The sequence below is a fragment of the Trifolium pratense genome, linkage group LG1, assembly GCF_020283565.1.
Source record: "Trifolium pratense cultivar HEN17-A07 linkage group LG1, ARS_RC_1.1, whole genome shotgun sequence".
In the NCBI taxonomy this organism is placed as follows: domain Eukaryota; kingdom Viridiplantae; phylum Streptophyta; class Magnoliopsida; order Fabales; family Fabaceae; genus Trifolium; species Trifolium pratense.
Window position 1 is genome coordinate 34674581 of NC_060059.1, and position 15488 is coordinate 34690068.

The 15488-nt window shown below is 33.5% G+C and overlaps 1 protein-coding gene across 2 annotated transcripts; it reads right to left on the minus strand.

The window, feature by feature from the left end:
• Nucleotides 1-11016: 11016 nt before the first annotated feature.
• Nucleotides 11017-14278, minus strand: LOC123887491 (cationic amino acid transporter 1-like). 2 transcript variants are annotated; one of them, XM_045936821.1, is made up of 3 exons: nt 13965-14278; nt 12861-13261; nt 11017-12542 (listed from the first exon to the last, which is right to left on the minus strand). In XM_045936821.1, exons 2-3 carry the CDS (start codon nt 13258-13260, stop codon nt 11134-11136), a joined length of 1809 nt encoding a protein of 602 aa, XP_045792777.1. In that variant the 5' UTR covers nt 13261; nt 13965-14278; the 3' UTR covers nt 11017-11133. The 2 variants fall into 2 exon arrangements, with proteins under 2 accessions (XP_045792777.1, XP_045792784.1); XM_045936828.1 differs by having other exon boundaries at nt 12861-13280; nt 13965-14221.
• Nucleotides 14279-15488: the final 1210 nt, after the last annotated feature.

Here is a 15488-nt window from a genome sequence, read left to right on the forward strand (position 1 = left end):
ACCGTAGAATTGATATTCGCATATCAATTAGAGTGGTTCGAAATTTTCGACCATACTTGGTGTTATTCTGGCCGATACTACAGTGCAGTAGTTTATCGGTATTTTCTTTGAAAACGGCTGTTTTATCCTGGGGACTTCGCGGTCGATATACTACAGTGCACTTCTTCGAGTAGTTCCGCGAAACGTCTTAAAGAAAGCGACCTAGTACGCGACTCAGCCAATAATAGTTTCGTTGCCAATTTTATAAAAATCGTTTTTCTGTTTTTATTAAACTCAGTAAATCGTTTTACAACAATTTTAAGACGTTTCGAAAATATCATGGCAAACGAAGAGATTATTGGTAATTCATCTGTCGGTGCTACCGAAAGGCCGTTTAAGTTTGAGGGCAATCATTTCAAACGTTGGCAGCAAAAAAATGTTTTTCTTCCTGACTCTTAAAAAATGTGCCTACGTTTTGAAACAGCCTATTCCTGTGGTTCCTGCTGAAGCTTCAGCTTCTGCTTCTGGAACTAATGAACAGCCCGTTAACACCAACGGTGATGCTGTCTCTGCCGAGAAAGATAAAGGCAAGGCCACGGCAGAACAGCTTAAAGAGAAAGCGCTGCAACTAGAAATAGATAGGCAGCTCTGGATTGATAATGATTATGTTTGCAAAAACTATATCATTAATGGATTGGAGGATGATCTGTATGATTATTACAGAACATATAATACAGCCAGTGATGTGTGGGAGGCTCTGAGTAAGAAGTATGATACTGAGGAAGCTGGTGTGAAGAAGTATGCTGTGAGTAGGTATTTGAAATACCAGATGGTTGATGAGAGGTCGGTGGAAGTGCAGTCACATGAACTGCAAAAGATTGCTCATGAGATAATAACTGAAGGTATGCCTTTACATGAGCAGTTTCAAATTTCTGTTATAATTGATAAGCTGCCCCCTAGTTGGAAGGATTTTAAGAATCAGCTCCGTCATAAGACAAAGGAATTTTCCATTGAGGGTCTGATTACCCGTCTTCGTATAGAAGAAGAATCCCGGAAACAGGATATGAAAGAGGAAGAAAAGATATTGGTTGTTTCTAACACCAATAAAAAGAAATTCGGTGCAGCTCTGAAGCCTACGGGCAAACCTTTGAAAAATCAGAATCAGAGCCGCGTACAAAACCGAGTTAAGAATGGTAACCCGGTTAGGGGCCATATTGCCAAGCAACATCAACAACAACCACCTCCTAGAAATGACGCTGTTGAGCCATTTTACTGCTTCAATTGCTGGAAAACAGGTCATATATCAAAGAAGTGCAGAAATCCAAAGAGGCCTAAACCGGCTAATCTTGCACATATTAATGTGAATGTGGCTGATGAGCCATATGCTGCTATGATCACCGAAATTAATATGGTCGGTGGTACTGATGGATGGTGGATAGATACTGGCGCTACCCGCCATGTCTGTTATGATCGTGCTATGTTTAAAACATACACGAATGCTGAAAATAAGAAGGTGCAGATGGGTAATGCTCATACATCTGATGTTGCTGGTGTTGGAGATGTGGTTCTGAAGTTCACATCTGGAAAGACTCTTATCTTGAAGGAAGTCCTTCATGTTCCTGAGATGAAGAAGAATCTTGTTTCTGGTTTCCTCTTGAATAAGGCTGGGTTTAATCAAACTATAGGGGCTGATATGTACACCATCACTAAGAATGGTATTTTTATTGGGAAAGGGTACGCCTCTGATGGCATGTTTAAGCTTAATGTTGATGAAATGATTATTAATAAAATTTCTCCTTTTGTTTACTCTTTGTGTGATTTTAATATTTGGCATTCTAGACTTTGTCATGTTAATAAACGATCTATTTTGAATATTAGTAACTTAGGATTAATTCCTAAACTTAGTTTTAATGACATAGAAAAATGTGAATTTTGTAGTCAAGCTAAAATAACAAAGAGCAAACATAAATCAGTAATACGAGAATCTGAACCAATGGACCTTATACATTCTGATATATGTGAACTAGATGGAACCTTGACTAGGAATAACAAACGTTATTTTATCACTTTTATTGATGATTGTTCAGATTATACTTTTGTTTATTTAATGAAAAATAAAAGTGATGCTTTTGATATGTTCAAAATTTTTGTGAAAGAAATAGAAAATCAATTTAATACGAAAATCAAGAGACTTCGTAGTGATAGGGGAACCGAATATAATTCTAGTTTATTTAATGATTTTTATAAACAACACGGAATTATACATGAAACGACTGCACCATATTCCCCTGAAATGAATGGTAAAGCAGAAAGAAAGAATAGAACTCTTACTGAATTAGTAGTTGCTATTATGTTAAATTCTGGTGCCGCTAAACATTGGTGGGGGGAAATAATTTTGACTGTCTGCTTTGTTTTGAATAGAATTCCCAAATCTAAAAGAAGCGAATCTGCTTATGAAATATTAAAGAAAAGACAACCAAACTTGTCTTATTTAAGAACTTGGGGATGTCTAGCCTATGTCCGTAAACCGGACCCGAAGCGAGTTAAACTCGCTAGTAGAGCCTATGAATGTGTATTCATTGGTTACGCAGCAAACAGTAAAGCATATAGGTTTTACGACCTAAATGAAAAAGTGATCATAGAATCTAATGATGCAGACTTCTATGAAAATAAATTTCCCTTTAAATCAAGAAATAGTGGGGGCACTGAACAGGATAATATTCCTGAGTCGAGTCACTTACCAGTGATACCAAATGCGGATAGCAATGACGAAGTAGAAAATGAACTTCGTAGAAGCAAACGTGCAAGAGTTGCTAAAGACTATGGTCCAGACTATGCGACCTTTACATTGAATGAAGATCCGACAAATCTTCAAGAAGCCTTGTCATCGATGGATGCAGATCTTTGGCAAGAAGCTATTAATGATGAGATGGATTCTCTAGAATCTAACAAAACATGGCACTTAGTAGACTTACCTCCCGGTTGCAAACCAATTGGTTGCAAATGGATTTTGAAAAAGAAACTAAAACCCGACGGCACGGTTGAAAAATACAAGGCTCGCCTTGTAGCCAAAGGTTTTAGACAAAGAGAAAATATAGATTTCTTCGACACATTTTCACCGGTCACTAGAATAACGTCCATTCGAGTACTTATTTCAATAGCAGCTATTTATAACTTAATTGTACACCAAATGGACGTTAAAACTGCTTTTTTAAATGGTGACTTAGAAGAAGAAATCTATATGGAACAACCCGAAGGGTTTGTTATACATGGACAAGAAACTAAGGTCTGCAAGTTAGATAAATCTCTGTATGGTCTTAAACAAGCTCCGAAACAATGGCATGAAAAGTTTGATAACTTAATGATATTGAATGGGTTCAGACTCAATGAGAGTGACAAATGCATTTACTATAAATGTGATGGCAACATTTGCACTATAATATGTCTCTATGTAGATGACATGTTGATATTTGGCTCAAACCTTTCTGCCATAAATAAAGTGAAATCACTGTTGAGTAACAACTTTGATATGAAAGACCTCGGAGAAGCTAGTGTGATTCTTGGAATAAAAATCACTAGGTCTGAGAAGGGGATATCCCTAGATCAATCACATTATGTGGAAAAGATCCTAAAGAAATACGGTTACTTTAACTGTAAACCTGCCTGCACACCTTATGATCCCAGTGTAAAACTGTTTAAGAACACTGGTGATAGCGTAAGACAAACAGAATACGCGAGCATCATTGGTAGTCTTAGGTATGCCACTGATTGTACTAGACCCGACATCGCCTATGTCGTGGGACTCTTGTGTAGGTTTACCAGCAGACCCAGTAATGAGCATTGGCACGCTATTGAGAGAGTCATGAGATACCTGAAAAGGACAATGAATCTCGGATTACACTATCAGAGATTTCCAGCTGTACTTGAAGGGTACAGTGATGCTGATTGGAACACCTTGTCAGATGATTCCAAAGCTACTAGTGGCTTTATATTTAGTATAGCCGGTGGAGCTGTATCATGGAAGTCTAAGAAACAGACCATTTTGGCACAGTCCACTATGGAATCTGAAATGATAGCACTAGCAACTGCTAGTGAAGAAGCAAGCTGGTTGAGATGCTTGTTATCTGAGATTCCCTTATGGGAAAAACCTATGCCTGCTGTCTTGATCCATTGTGATAGTACTGCAGCTATCGCTAAAATTGAGAATCGTTTTTATAACGGTAAAAGACGTCAAATTAGAAGAAAGCACAGCACAGTGAGAGAGCTCATCACTACAGGTGCTGTGAGAGTGGATCATGTACGCACTAATGATAACCTAGCAGATCCTTTGACGAAAGGACTGGCTAGAGAGAAAGTCCAAAATACATCTGTCAAGATGGGACTAATGCCTATGAAGTGAATTACTTATGATGGTAACCCAACCTAAAAGACTGGAGATCCCATGAATTAGGTTCCAATGGGTAAACAACAAGTTGTGAGTAATATGAGATGAACATGCAAATTAAGAAGCATGAATCCTGTAATGATAAAGGTTGAGTTAGCAAAACTCTTAATGAAATCTATACTCTATAGGAGTGGAGTACATCAGGAGTACTCTTGATAGAATCACCTATATGAATGTGGAACTGAGGCCGGTTCCTCTGGAGTTTCGAGGCGAATTCCTAGAGCATTCATGAAACTGGGATAGACGTGCAGGGCCATTAATGCACGGGCCTTAGAAAACACCTTAAGAAAGGTTGTGTGCTGGTTTGAGGAAAATCTGAGATAGAGTTCCAAGACTAAACGTCACTCTTGTTTAATCAGGCTCTTACTGGCTACGTGAAGGTTCCAAGACTTAGCTCACCTTCGCTTATGCACAATCTTACTGAAACGTTTAACGTTATGACTGAAACAACTTTTTTTAAATTCAAGTGGGGGATTGTTGGAACATGATGAAGGAATAAGAGGAAACTTGGTATTGAAGTAAACACATTTGTTAGAACCTTGTGTAGTGTGAATTGAAAAAAGGCTCTTTGAGTCCCACATTGGAAAAATCACACCACTTGGTAGTGTTTATATACCACAAGGTGGCAATCCAAGGGTGTGCCCTTGGGGTACCCACTTTTGTAAGAAAGGGAGACCACACACAATGTCGAATATCACACGCGCGCGCGCGCGCCGCCGCCGCCGTCCGTCCGACCGGCCGGCTCGGCTCGGTTCGGTTCGGGCCGGGCTTGGGCTTGGGTGATATATTAATTTTTTAATACTAAGAAAAAGAAATTTTTTGAAATTTAAATTTCTTTTAGTGTGTCCCTTAATTCGCACATGTTAAATGTGCTAAGACCAAGTCTGAACAGATCTTTATCTGTTAAACGGTCAAAGATGATGTGTCCCGCGTGTCCCTATTTTTGTGCCACGTTTGGAATTTTGACTGAGTTATCTCAGCTCCTAAAAATCCTCTGATTCCAGCTCCCTACTTGCCTATAAATACACTTCACTTTCTTCAGTTTTAAATCACTTTTCTTTTTCTCTGAATCCTGAGAAACTGCTTTCTTTCCTCTCTATTTTTTTTTCTTCTTCGTTAAATTTTTGTTGTTTCAATATTTTGAACGGTTGTTAACCGTAGAATTGATATTCGCATATCAATTAGAGTGGTTCGAAATTTTCGACCATACTTGGTGTTATTCTGGCCGATACTACAGTGCAGTAGTTTATCGGTATTTTCTTTGAAAACGGCTGTTTTATCCTGGGGACTTCGCGGTCGATATACTACAGTGCACTTCTTCGAGTAGTTCCGCGAAACGTCTTAAAGAAAGCGACCTAGTACGCGACTCAGCCAATAATAGTTTCGTTGCCAATTTTATAAAAATCGTTTTTCTGTTTTTATTAAACTCAGTAAATCGTTTTACAACAGAGCAACCATACAAATTGATTATATATCATATCTTCACCAAAACTTTAAGCATTATGTATATGAATTTTCTGGTTTGCTATATATCTTACTCGGCATTCAGGTTTTTGTGGATTGTGAAACTTTCAACTCACGCTTGACACGACATCTGATGCCTAATATCCACATTAGTCGTCCGACAAAACACAATAGTAAAACAATACCCAAATATGTAATTTTCAAGGGCTAAGTTGAGATTTAAATTTTATCACAAAATATATTTTCATACGTACCGGTCATGGATATTCAAACTCTAAACCAAATGGTTAAAATATTTATCACTTATGTCACATATTTAAATATTAGTTATAGAGTAAATTGATCAGTTGCATTCAAATTGTTAAGTACCAATTTAGATATATAGTCTTCTTATAAAAATAAAAAATTAGAACAACCATGGTTTGCTACTCTAGCTAGTGCTACTTGTTATAGGCCATGTCTTTCTTTTAAGTATTGTTTTTCAACAACCATAATATAAACTTCAAATTGAGGTCCCAATTGACATTTTTTTAAATGTTAAGAGTTTGGTTTGGTTTTCTTATATTTTCAACGATGCTACAAACGGTAATCAAGGTCGAGATTAATTCAATTATTCAAATAATTTTTTAGGTATAAGCCATTTTGTAGCACGTGAAGTGACATCTATTTTGACTTAAGTTTAATGTGAAACGCACTAAAATTTCACCACCAAGTAGGATTATTCCTAATTGGAAGTAGTTGAAAAGTGATTTAAGTTCAAATTAAAATCAAACTTGCATTATTAGGTAATAATCAATATATCCAAGTTAGTTAAAGTACATATTGTATGGACCATAGCATTTGACAAAATATAAGTGAATAAAGTTGAGACCAATAACGAAGAAATATTGTAAATAATGTTTAAAGTTTGATTGAAAAAACGAACTCCTAAAGTTTAGTCCAAATTGATGGGTATACCTCGTGACCTTTCTATGAAGTGATATTCAGAAACTGTAAATTTTAGTTACCGTTTATTTTTACTAGTGGATTACCGTCCTATCCTTAATATTGTTTAATGATTCTTTTATTTTTCCTGATGAGATTTGTCATGTTTGTTATGAGGTGTGTTTTGATAAATTTGAAGACCGCGCAGAATATTGTAGAGAGTTTTCAGACTTCAAATATATAAACGACTTTATTTGAGATGTTATTTTTTATATTTTATAAATTGAGCACAGAAAATATGAAAAGTAATCGGGCCTTTAAAAATGATGGAGTTTGAAGATTTCAAAAAGACCAAAAAGACCCCCTTTCTTTATCTTAGGCTGCTAGGCATAATTGTAGTTTGAATGATAAAGTATATAGAATGCATTTAGGTAAAGCAATTGTTTATTGAATAATACAGCCACTTATGTAGCTATTTTTTTGGGTACAAATGTGTAGCTATTTCTATAATTAGCTTAAAATTAAATAAGGGTGAACTATTTTTATTTATTTTTTCACCACAAGTTGAATTTGGTTCAAGGTCAGTTCTGACATCAAGTGATTCAAGTACCCTCCCGATCGCAGTTGCGGGGGATCTGAACTATTTCATTTAAGTTATATTGTGTTTCTAAAATTATCGCATAATTTATTGATTTTTTTACGACAGTTTATTTACATTATAAGTTCAAAAGAACTTATGAATATGTCATAAACTATCTTTATAAGTTCATCAAACGCATACATGAATGTTTTATGTTATAAGAAAATTTCTGATTTTATTATCGATCTTTAGTTGATCCGGTGATGATTAACGTTGAATTTGATATGGAGGACTACTGTTCGATCATCCGCAATTGCAATCGAAAGGGGGCTTAAACTACTTGGGCCCCGTTTGAATTAGCTTATTTTTGAGTTTATGCAATATAAATTAAGTTTTATGTTATTTTATAAGTTCACACTAGTGAAAATTGTATTTTTATAAGCTATTTTATCATAAACTACTTTGACAAACTTATAATAATACATAAAAATTGCATAAGATGTTTGCATAAACTCAAAAATAAGTTAATCCAAACAGAGCCTTGATACTAAAACTGACCGCCTAACCAGATTAGGTGGTCCAGTTGGCCGAATATTGGTTGTAAAAAAAACTAATTTTATTTATGTTTTTTTTAAAGAATAATTTTATTTATGTTAAATATAATTATAATTTTTACGATAAATAAAATCATAAATTTACGCATTTCTTCATCTTGGGAAATTCAGTATATAATATGAGTCAGGATCCGTTGACATCAACTAGTTTGACACTAAATATTACACTTCTCAATAACGTTTTAACCGATATAAATTTTATAAAATTCACCGTTTGATTGAAAGTTTATATATTACAGATCATTTATGTAAAATTTCAAATAAATCCAAAATCATTTGATATCTTATTGAGATAAATCAAAATTAACGGTTTTTGTTTTTCTAAATGTCGTTAATCTTTATGTGTTTCAATAGCATATCAAATGATTTTGGATTTGCCTGAAATTTTACACAGATGTTCTATATGATGTAAACTTTCAATCCAACGGTGAATTTTATAAAATTTATATCGGTTAAAACGTTATTAAGCGGTGTAACGTTTTGTGTCAAACTAGTTTGTGTCAACGAATTCTGACTCATATAATATAGAATCAAAATCCATCTTACCTCTTGTAAAAAAAAAAAAAAAAACATCTTACCTGCTTCATTTGTTGGGTTCCTAGTTTTCAATTGCATCAACATACATCAAAGACAACGATGGCACTAATTTAATGTGAATGAAGAATCTAGTTTAATTATTGCTTGCGTAAGAAATTGTCAAATTAGAAGATTAAATTAAATTAAGAGTACTTTCAAATTTCAATTATAATTTTTGTAATGACCATTAATGTAAACTAGATTATGACCCGCAGATGCTGCACGGGCGTTGATTTTGTTTTATTTTTTTTAATTATAATTAGTATAGATTTTTTTTTAATAAAAGATATAATTTTTTTTTATTGATAATGAAAAGATATAATTTTTTATTGTTGACTTAAAAAATTTATAATTATAGAGATGCGATGTAAGCATCACTAATTAATCTTTTTTGCAACAGAAAAACTAAGTAAATTAAAATTTGCGCTAACATTAATTTTGCTTTTGTAAGTTCTATAACAAAATATTTCATATAATATTAATATAGTTATTCAATAATGTTGATTTGTTATGGATTCTTCACGAAACAATAATCACAAATGAGTGGAGTTAAGATTCCAATAGTAATCAATAACCAAGCAAGTGAAGCATAAAGGCTCAAGTAAAGAAAGAACAAATAAAAGCCAGTAGGTTTGATCTAGTGGTGAGGGGTTTGGGTAATACGCTATAGGTTATGAGTTCGATTCTCAACTCACTGTAAACCAATAAAGAACACTAAGATTCTTTTACCCAATTCAGTCCAATAATAACATATATCTGGAGAGAGAACAACTATCCATTCACTATAATCAATGTTTATAAAAAAATTTCAAATGAATGCCTCAACAATGAATTCCTAATTTCAATCCATTTTTACCCAACATCACAAGAACAAAGATGAACAAAATGAATCTCACTACTCCCAAGATGTTTGAAATGTGTATCCCAACTTTAGCATTAACCCAAAAAGATCTCAATCACTAGTTTCATGAACCACTAATGATTTATTTTTTTCCACGTCTAAGTGTTTCCTAAGAACCTTAATTTCAGAAGAAAAAAAACGCAATCTTTTTATAAGATGGTAGTGACGACTTGCACCTTGCGTAGAACTAGAAAAACATTCTAGATCGTTCTATGTTGCGCCTCGCCTAGCACGGAAAGTAGGGGCGAGAATATGTCTAAGAGTCCAGAACATGTGCCTATAGAACGCAGCAGATCCTACGCCTTGCGCAGCCAAAAGAAGTGGGAACACAAAATTTTGACTTCAATACTTAAGATTTTAACCACAGGTAATATGATTTTTATTTTTTAAAAGTAAAATTTAGTTTATTGATTTAAAATAATTGAATATGATTAAGGGGAAATTAAAATGAGGGAAAATACATTTTATTCATCTATCTGTAAATGTTTTATTAAATTTGTGCAAATCCTTTTTGGGTGGATTTTTTCTTTTTACCTGGACAGTTTTCTCTTTAACAAATAATGTTACTTGTATTCGGGAAGAGACTGAAACCACTTTATGTCAGGACTAACTCTCGAACTAGATTAAACTAGTGGTAAAAATCAAAATAATGTTACTTGTATTTATTTGATGAAATAAAATGCAAGCTCGTAAATCCAAATGTATAAATTGGTTGAATAAATAATTTTTTTTTTATTTTAGAAAGATACAATTATATCATTAGACAGATCCCACTATACAATCGGATGGGGCGCAGATAAAAATTGGGAAATTATCAAACCCATATAGTGTTGGGTTTACTAATTGACAACCTAACAAATGATATTTTCTCTTTAAGCTCCCATGGTTCTTTTTTCCCCTCTGGATTTTACTCTTTTATCCTTCAATAAAAACTTCGGTTTCTATGAATCGAAAAAAAAATTCGGTTTATGTTAACCGAATTTTTCCTGAATTTGAACTACAAAAAACTTCGATTTCTGTGAACCGAAGTTTTTATCAAGGGCAAAATTGGAATATTTGAGGGTATAAAAGATACATGAGAGACCTAAAGAGAAAGCATCTTAACAAGCTGATTAGCAGCTCAATTACATTTTCTACTAACATATACTAATGTATGTATACTATTGAAAACTAATTCTAGTAAGATTCATTTCATAAGAAAAATAAGTTTGAGAGCTTGATAAAGAGAAAAGCTCCTTCTCTAAGGAATTTGGCTATTAGTTCACCTGCGGTAATGCTTCTCTAACCCAATCTCTAACTAAAACAACAAATTAAGGAAATCATTTTACATATATATAGGAACAACAAAGACTAATGAGACCTTTCTATAGACATTTCTAATGCACTAACAATATATTAATTAATTTTTCCTTCATGTTATAGTACTTGGCAAATAAGAGAACCATATGAAACTATGAAAAACTCAAAGTTAATTTGTGTCACATTTTTTCCTATTGAGGAAAGGTAAATAATTTTTTTCTTATTGGCAAATAAATTTTGGATCAATATAGCTTCTTATATATAGAGAAACACCACTTTTACAAACACAATTTGATTGTCCAAGTTATTCTCACATAAACACTAATAAAAAAAACTATCAACAATACATAAATTAAAAATCCTCCTTTGTATGATTTTCATCTTTGGTATTAGACTTCAATGGAACACCATTTTCTTCATCTATCTTTGATTTTGTCTTATCCTCTAGTTTCTTCCTCTCCTTTTCTAGCTTTGCTATATCATAAGATGCATGTACTCCAACAAGCAAGTAATACACAACCAAAAATCCAGTCCAATAACCAAATCTCTTGAATGAAGCCTTATCTAAAGTTCCAAGAAGGAAAATATTGATACCGATTGACGCGGACGGCAAAAATGGAACAAGCGGTACGCCCCAAATCTTCGGCTTCTTTGCAAGAGGAACAAAAAACCAAATGCCGAATGTCCCCACAAACCAAATAGGTACTAATATAGTGTAACCAAGCCACCTGGTAGTTTGCGACCAATAAATCGAACATCCAACCGAAGAACCTAATATGAGAAATAGGAATCCAACAAATTTCATAACATCAAACCTAGATGTCACACCTCTAACACAATATCTCCTAACCAATAGAGCAATTGCCACTAGTGAAAAAAGGAACAAAGTTGAAATTGAAAGTAAATTAGCAAGAACATCAAGGCTAGTAAAAAGTGCAACAATTGCAGTTGCAACAAACATAACAAGAGTTGCATTAATTGGAGTCTTTGTTTTTTCATTCACTCTTGCAAGCCATGAAGGTAACAAATGTGTTCTTGCAATATGTGTTAGATATCTTGCTTGACCAACAGCACCAACAAGTAAAACACTAGTCATTCCTTTCAATGCACCAAATGCAACAATATACTTAGCCCATTTCATTCCAACGGCTTCAAATGCAACCGAAAAAGCCGCGTTTTCATCAACATCTGAATATTTTTGCATTAAACAAATTGTCACACCCATCATGCAATAAATAAATGTTGTAAGTGTCATCGAACCAATTAGACCAATCGGTATATCTTTTCCGGGATTCTTCGTCTCCTCGGCCATTGTACTAACCGCATCGAATCCAACATAAGCGAAAAACAAAACCGCAGCGGATTGAAAGATTCCTCTAGCTCCAAAAGGTGTAAAATCAGAGTAATTTTCAGCTTCGGCTTTAGTTAAACCCGCAATTATGATGAACATTAGGACAATGACATGAATTATTGAGGCAATGTAGTTTAAACGGGAGGAACCCTTTGTGCTGAAAACTGCAAAAGTGCAAATAATTGCTAGAACAAAAACAGCAATAGGATCAAGTTTGTTGTAATCTTTTGCAAATGAATGTACTATGATGACAAATTTGTCTGATGGTTGATTGCAAAGTGTTGCAAAATAGGATGTCCATGAACGTGAGACTGCAGCACCACCAATTACATATTCAAGAATAATGTTTCCTGATGCTATGAATGCTACAAATTCACCAAGCTCAACTCTTAGATAAGCAAAGGAACCACCTATAATAAAGGCATGAAATTATCATTCAATTAGTCAAAGTAGAGATGACACAAAAGTCTTCCATTCAAAAAAAAAAAAAAGAGATGACACAAAAATTATGTATTTATTTTCGCAATAGACTTAAGTAGAGATGACACAAAGTTTCGTAAGTAGAGCTCATACGGTAAAATATTATAGAGATATTTGATCTGTTGAGATGCAAATTCAAATTCACAAGTCTCCTCTTCTTTGCACTTAGTATGTGTGTGAGTTTTATCGCTAAACTATTTGAAATAAATAAAAGATAGATGACTAAATTAAACAAAAAATATACGTACCAGCGACAGGAATTTCCACAGCAAATTCAGTGTAACAAAAAACAGACAACATGGCTGAAATACCGGAGACAACATAAGATAGCACCACAGCGGGTCCCACAGTATTCCTAACCTCAAGTCCGGTCAATACAAAAATTCCCGAGCCAATGACACTACCCATGCCGAACCATATCAAATCCCACCAAGATAGTGTTTTCTTCATTTCGTGTTGACTTCGATTCTTCACATCAACCAACTCTGTCTCATCATTGGACCGGGCCGTAACCCGATCCAATAGTCGGCTCGGTGTATACAAGAGCGCCCTACCGTAGTTTGATAAGCTCCCAAATGACTCCAATTTTATTTTTGGAGGGGCGACATTTTCTTCTCCTAAGCTTGAATTGTCATTCCCTTCTCCCATTCTATAAAATGAATTTTGATCTAACAACGTAAGTAGATTTGAATTATACACATGTATGTATAAATTAATAACACATCCACACACTCATCACATGGTCCTCACATAAATCCATATAAATAAAGAAGCTATGTAATCCATTATGGTTTATTAATAACACATTGTTATGACTCGCATATGGTTCATTATGCTATGAAATTAGAAATCTGAAATTTCCTTATAAAATGTTACGGAGGGAGTACATTATTATTCTTTTCATCAAGTATTATGTACGAATCAGAATCATCTTTGGTTAAAATATTTTTTGTTCTAGTCAACCAAAATTAAATGCTAAGTATCCTCATACACAGGGTGTAACCAAATTAACTAGAACTTCTTCAAATTTCAAACAAAATTATATAACGGTCTAGCACAAGTGATAGATGTCTAGATGTATGTATATATATATATATGCAAGTGTTATAAATCTCACATACCGAGTTTGATTCATACACATAATAATAAGTATTGCTATAAACTTTCATGTAAAACCATTTTCAAATATATTTATATTTATTTTAGACAAACACTAAATTTTGTTTATGTATGAGTAATAAAATCAACCATTAAGTTTTCACTTTCCTTGCTAACTATTCATTTTTTAGAGGAACCAAATATAGCATGCACTATGGCCAAAATTTATAAACACATAACATTAAAGACTTTACCTCTTCTTTCCTAAGAGTTTGCACCCAAAGTGAAAATGGCTTCGAAGTCACGTTTATTTTCAAGCTTTGAAATAATGGATGGAGAAAACAGCATTCAAAACCTTTGTTTCTTTTTTGGCCATATATAAAGGAAATATCTTATAGTAATAAATAATTGGAAAATGAAATGGCTCTTTTCGTATGTGACCGGCCGGCAATACAAGGCCACCAATTATAACGACAAAAATAAATACTACCTTCTTATCGAAAAATAAAATAAAATGCTACTACCTCTTCACATAGCTCTATTTTAAAGATTTAATTACTTATTTTATATTTTAATACTACCTTCTGCTTTTATATATAAATTATGAATTCAAGTATTTTATCATTGGAAACTTAGAAGAATATTACCAACAACTTAAGACATATGTTGCCCGTTTGGATTAGCTTATTTTTGAGCTTATGCAAACAGCTTATGCAATTTTTATGTATTATTTTTTTTTTGAAGAATTTTTTTTTATGTATTATTATAAGTTTGTCAAGGTAGTTTATGATAAAATAGATTATAAAAATACAATTTTCACTAGTGTGAACTTATAAAATAGCATAAAACCTAATTTATATTGCATAAGCTGTTTGTTTAAGCTAAAAAATAAGCTAATACAAACGGGACCATAGTCGCTCAACCATGGTATCTGAAGACAAAGAAAACCAAAAAGAGAAAAAATATAAAGAAATAAAACATGAAAGTCAAGAAAAACAAAATTGACAAAATTGAGAGTCGAGAAATGAAAATAGAAAGTCTCCACAACTGGTGGCCCAAATATGGGAGGTCTCCACAACAAACAACAAATAAATTTAGGATAGGCTCTGATACCATATTAGAATTTGGGAGGCCTATACTCGACCACAAAAGCTAGCTTGAAAGTTGAGGTTTGCGCTACACTTATAAAGACTATCTTTACCATATCTCTAGCCAATGTGGGACTTCTAACACATAACAAGAATAATATCATTTACGATTGAAAGAAACTCTGAGTTTCCTTGCTTATTAGTACGAATTGCCTCAACCAACACTTGAGAGTCACTTTCAAATTGGACTCGTTCAAAGTCTCTATGGTTAGCTTCATCGGCTTACAATACGCGTGTAAATTATAAAAGGTAAAATGTTAAAAAGAGATTGAGATAATTTAAGGTACCATATTTCGTATTGGACCAAATTAGCTCATAATTGAATACCAAAAAAAAAAAAAAAAAAGCTCATAATTATTACACATTGTTTTACAATGTTTTTTATTTTAACCGTCAATTTGAAATAAATAAAAAATGTGTTTTTTCAGTTAAAATGCTCTCAACTATTAGTTTATAATCAAACGGCTGACAACGATTACAACTTCCTACTTTAACAGTAAGAAATCATATTCTGTTGGATTTTGATGTTCAAACTTTAAATAAGCATGAGTTTTTAAAGAGGGTGTATTTTTCAATGAAATGTAACAATTTTGCTGATGTGTATGTACATTAGAACTCCGTGAACGTCAA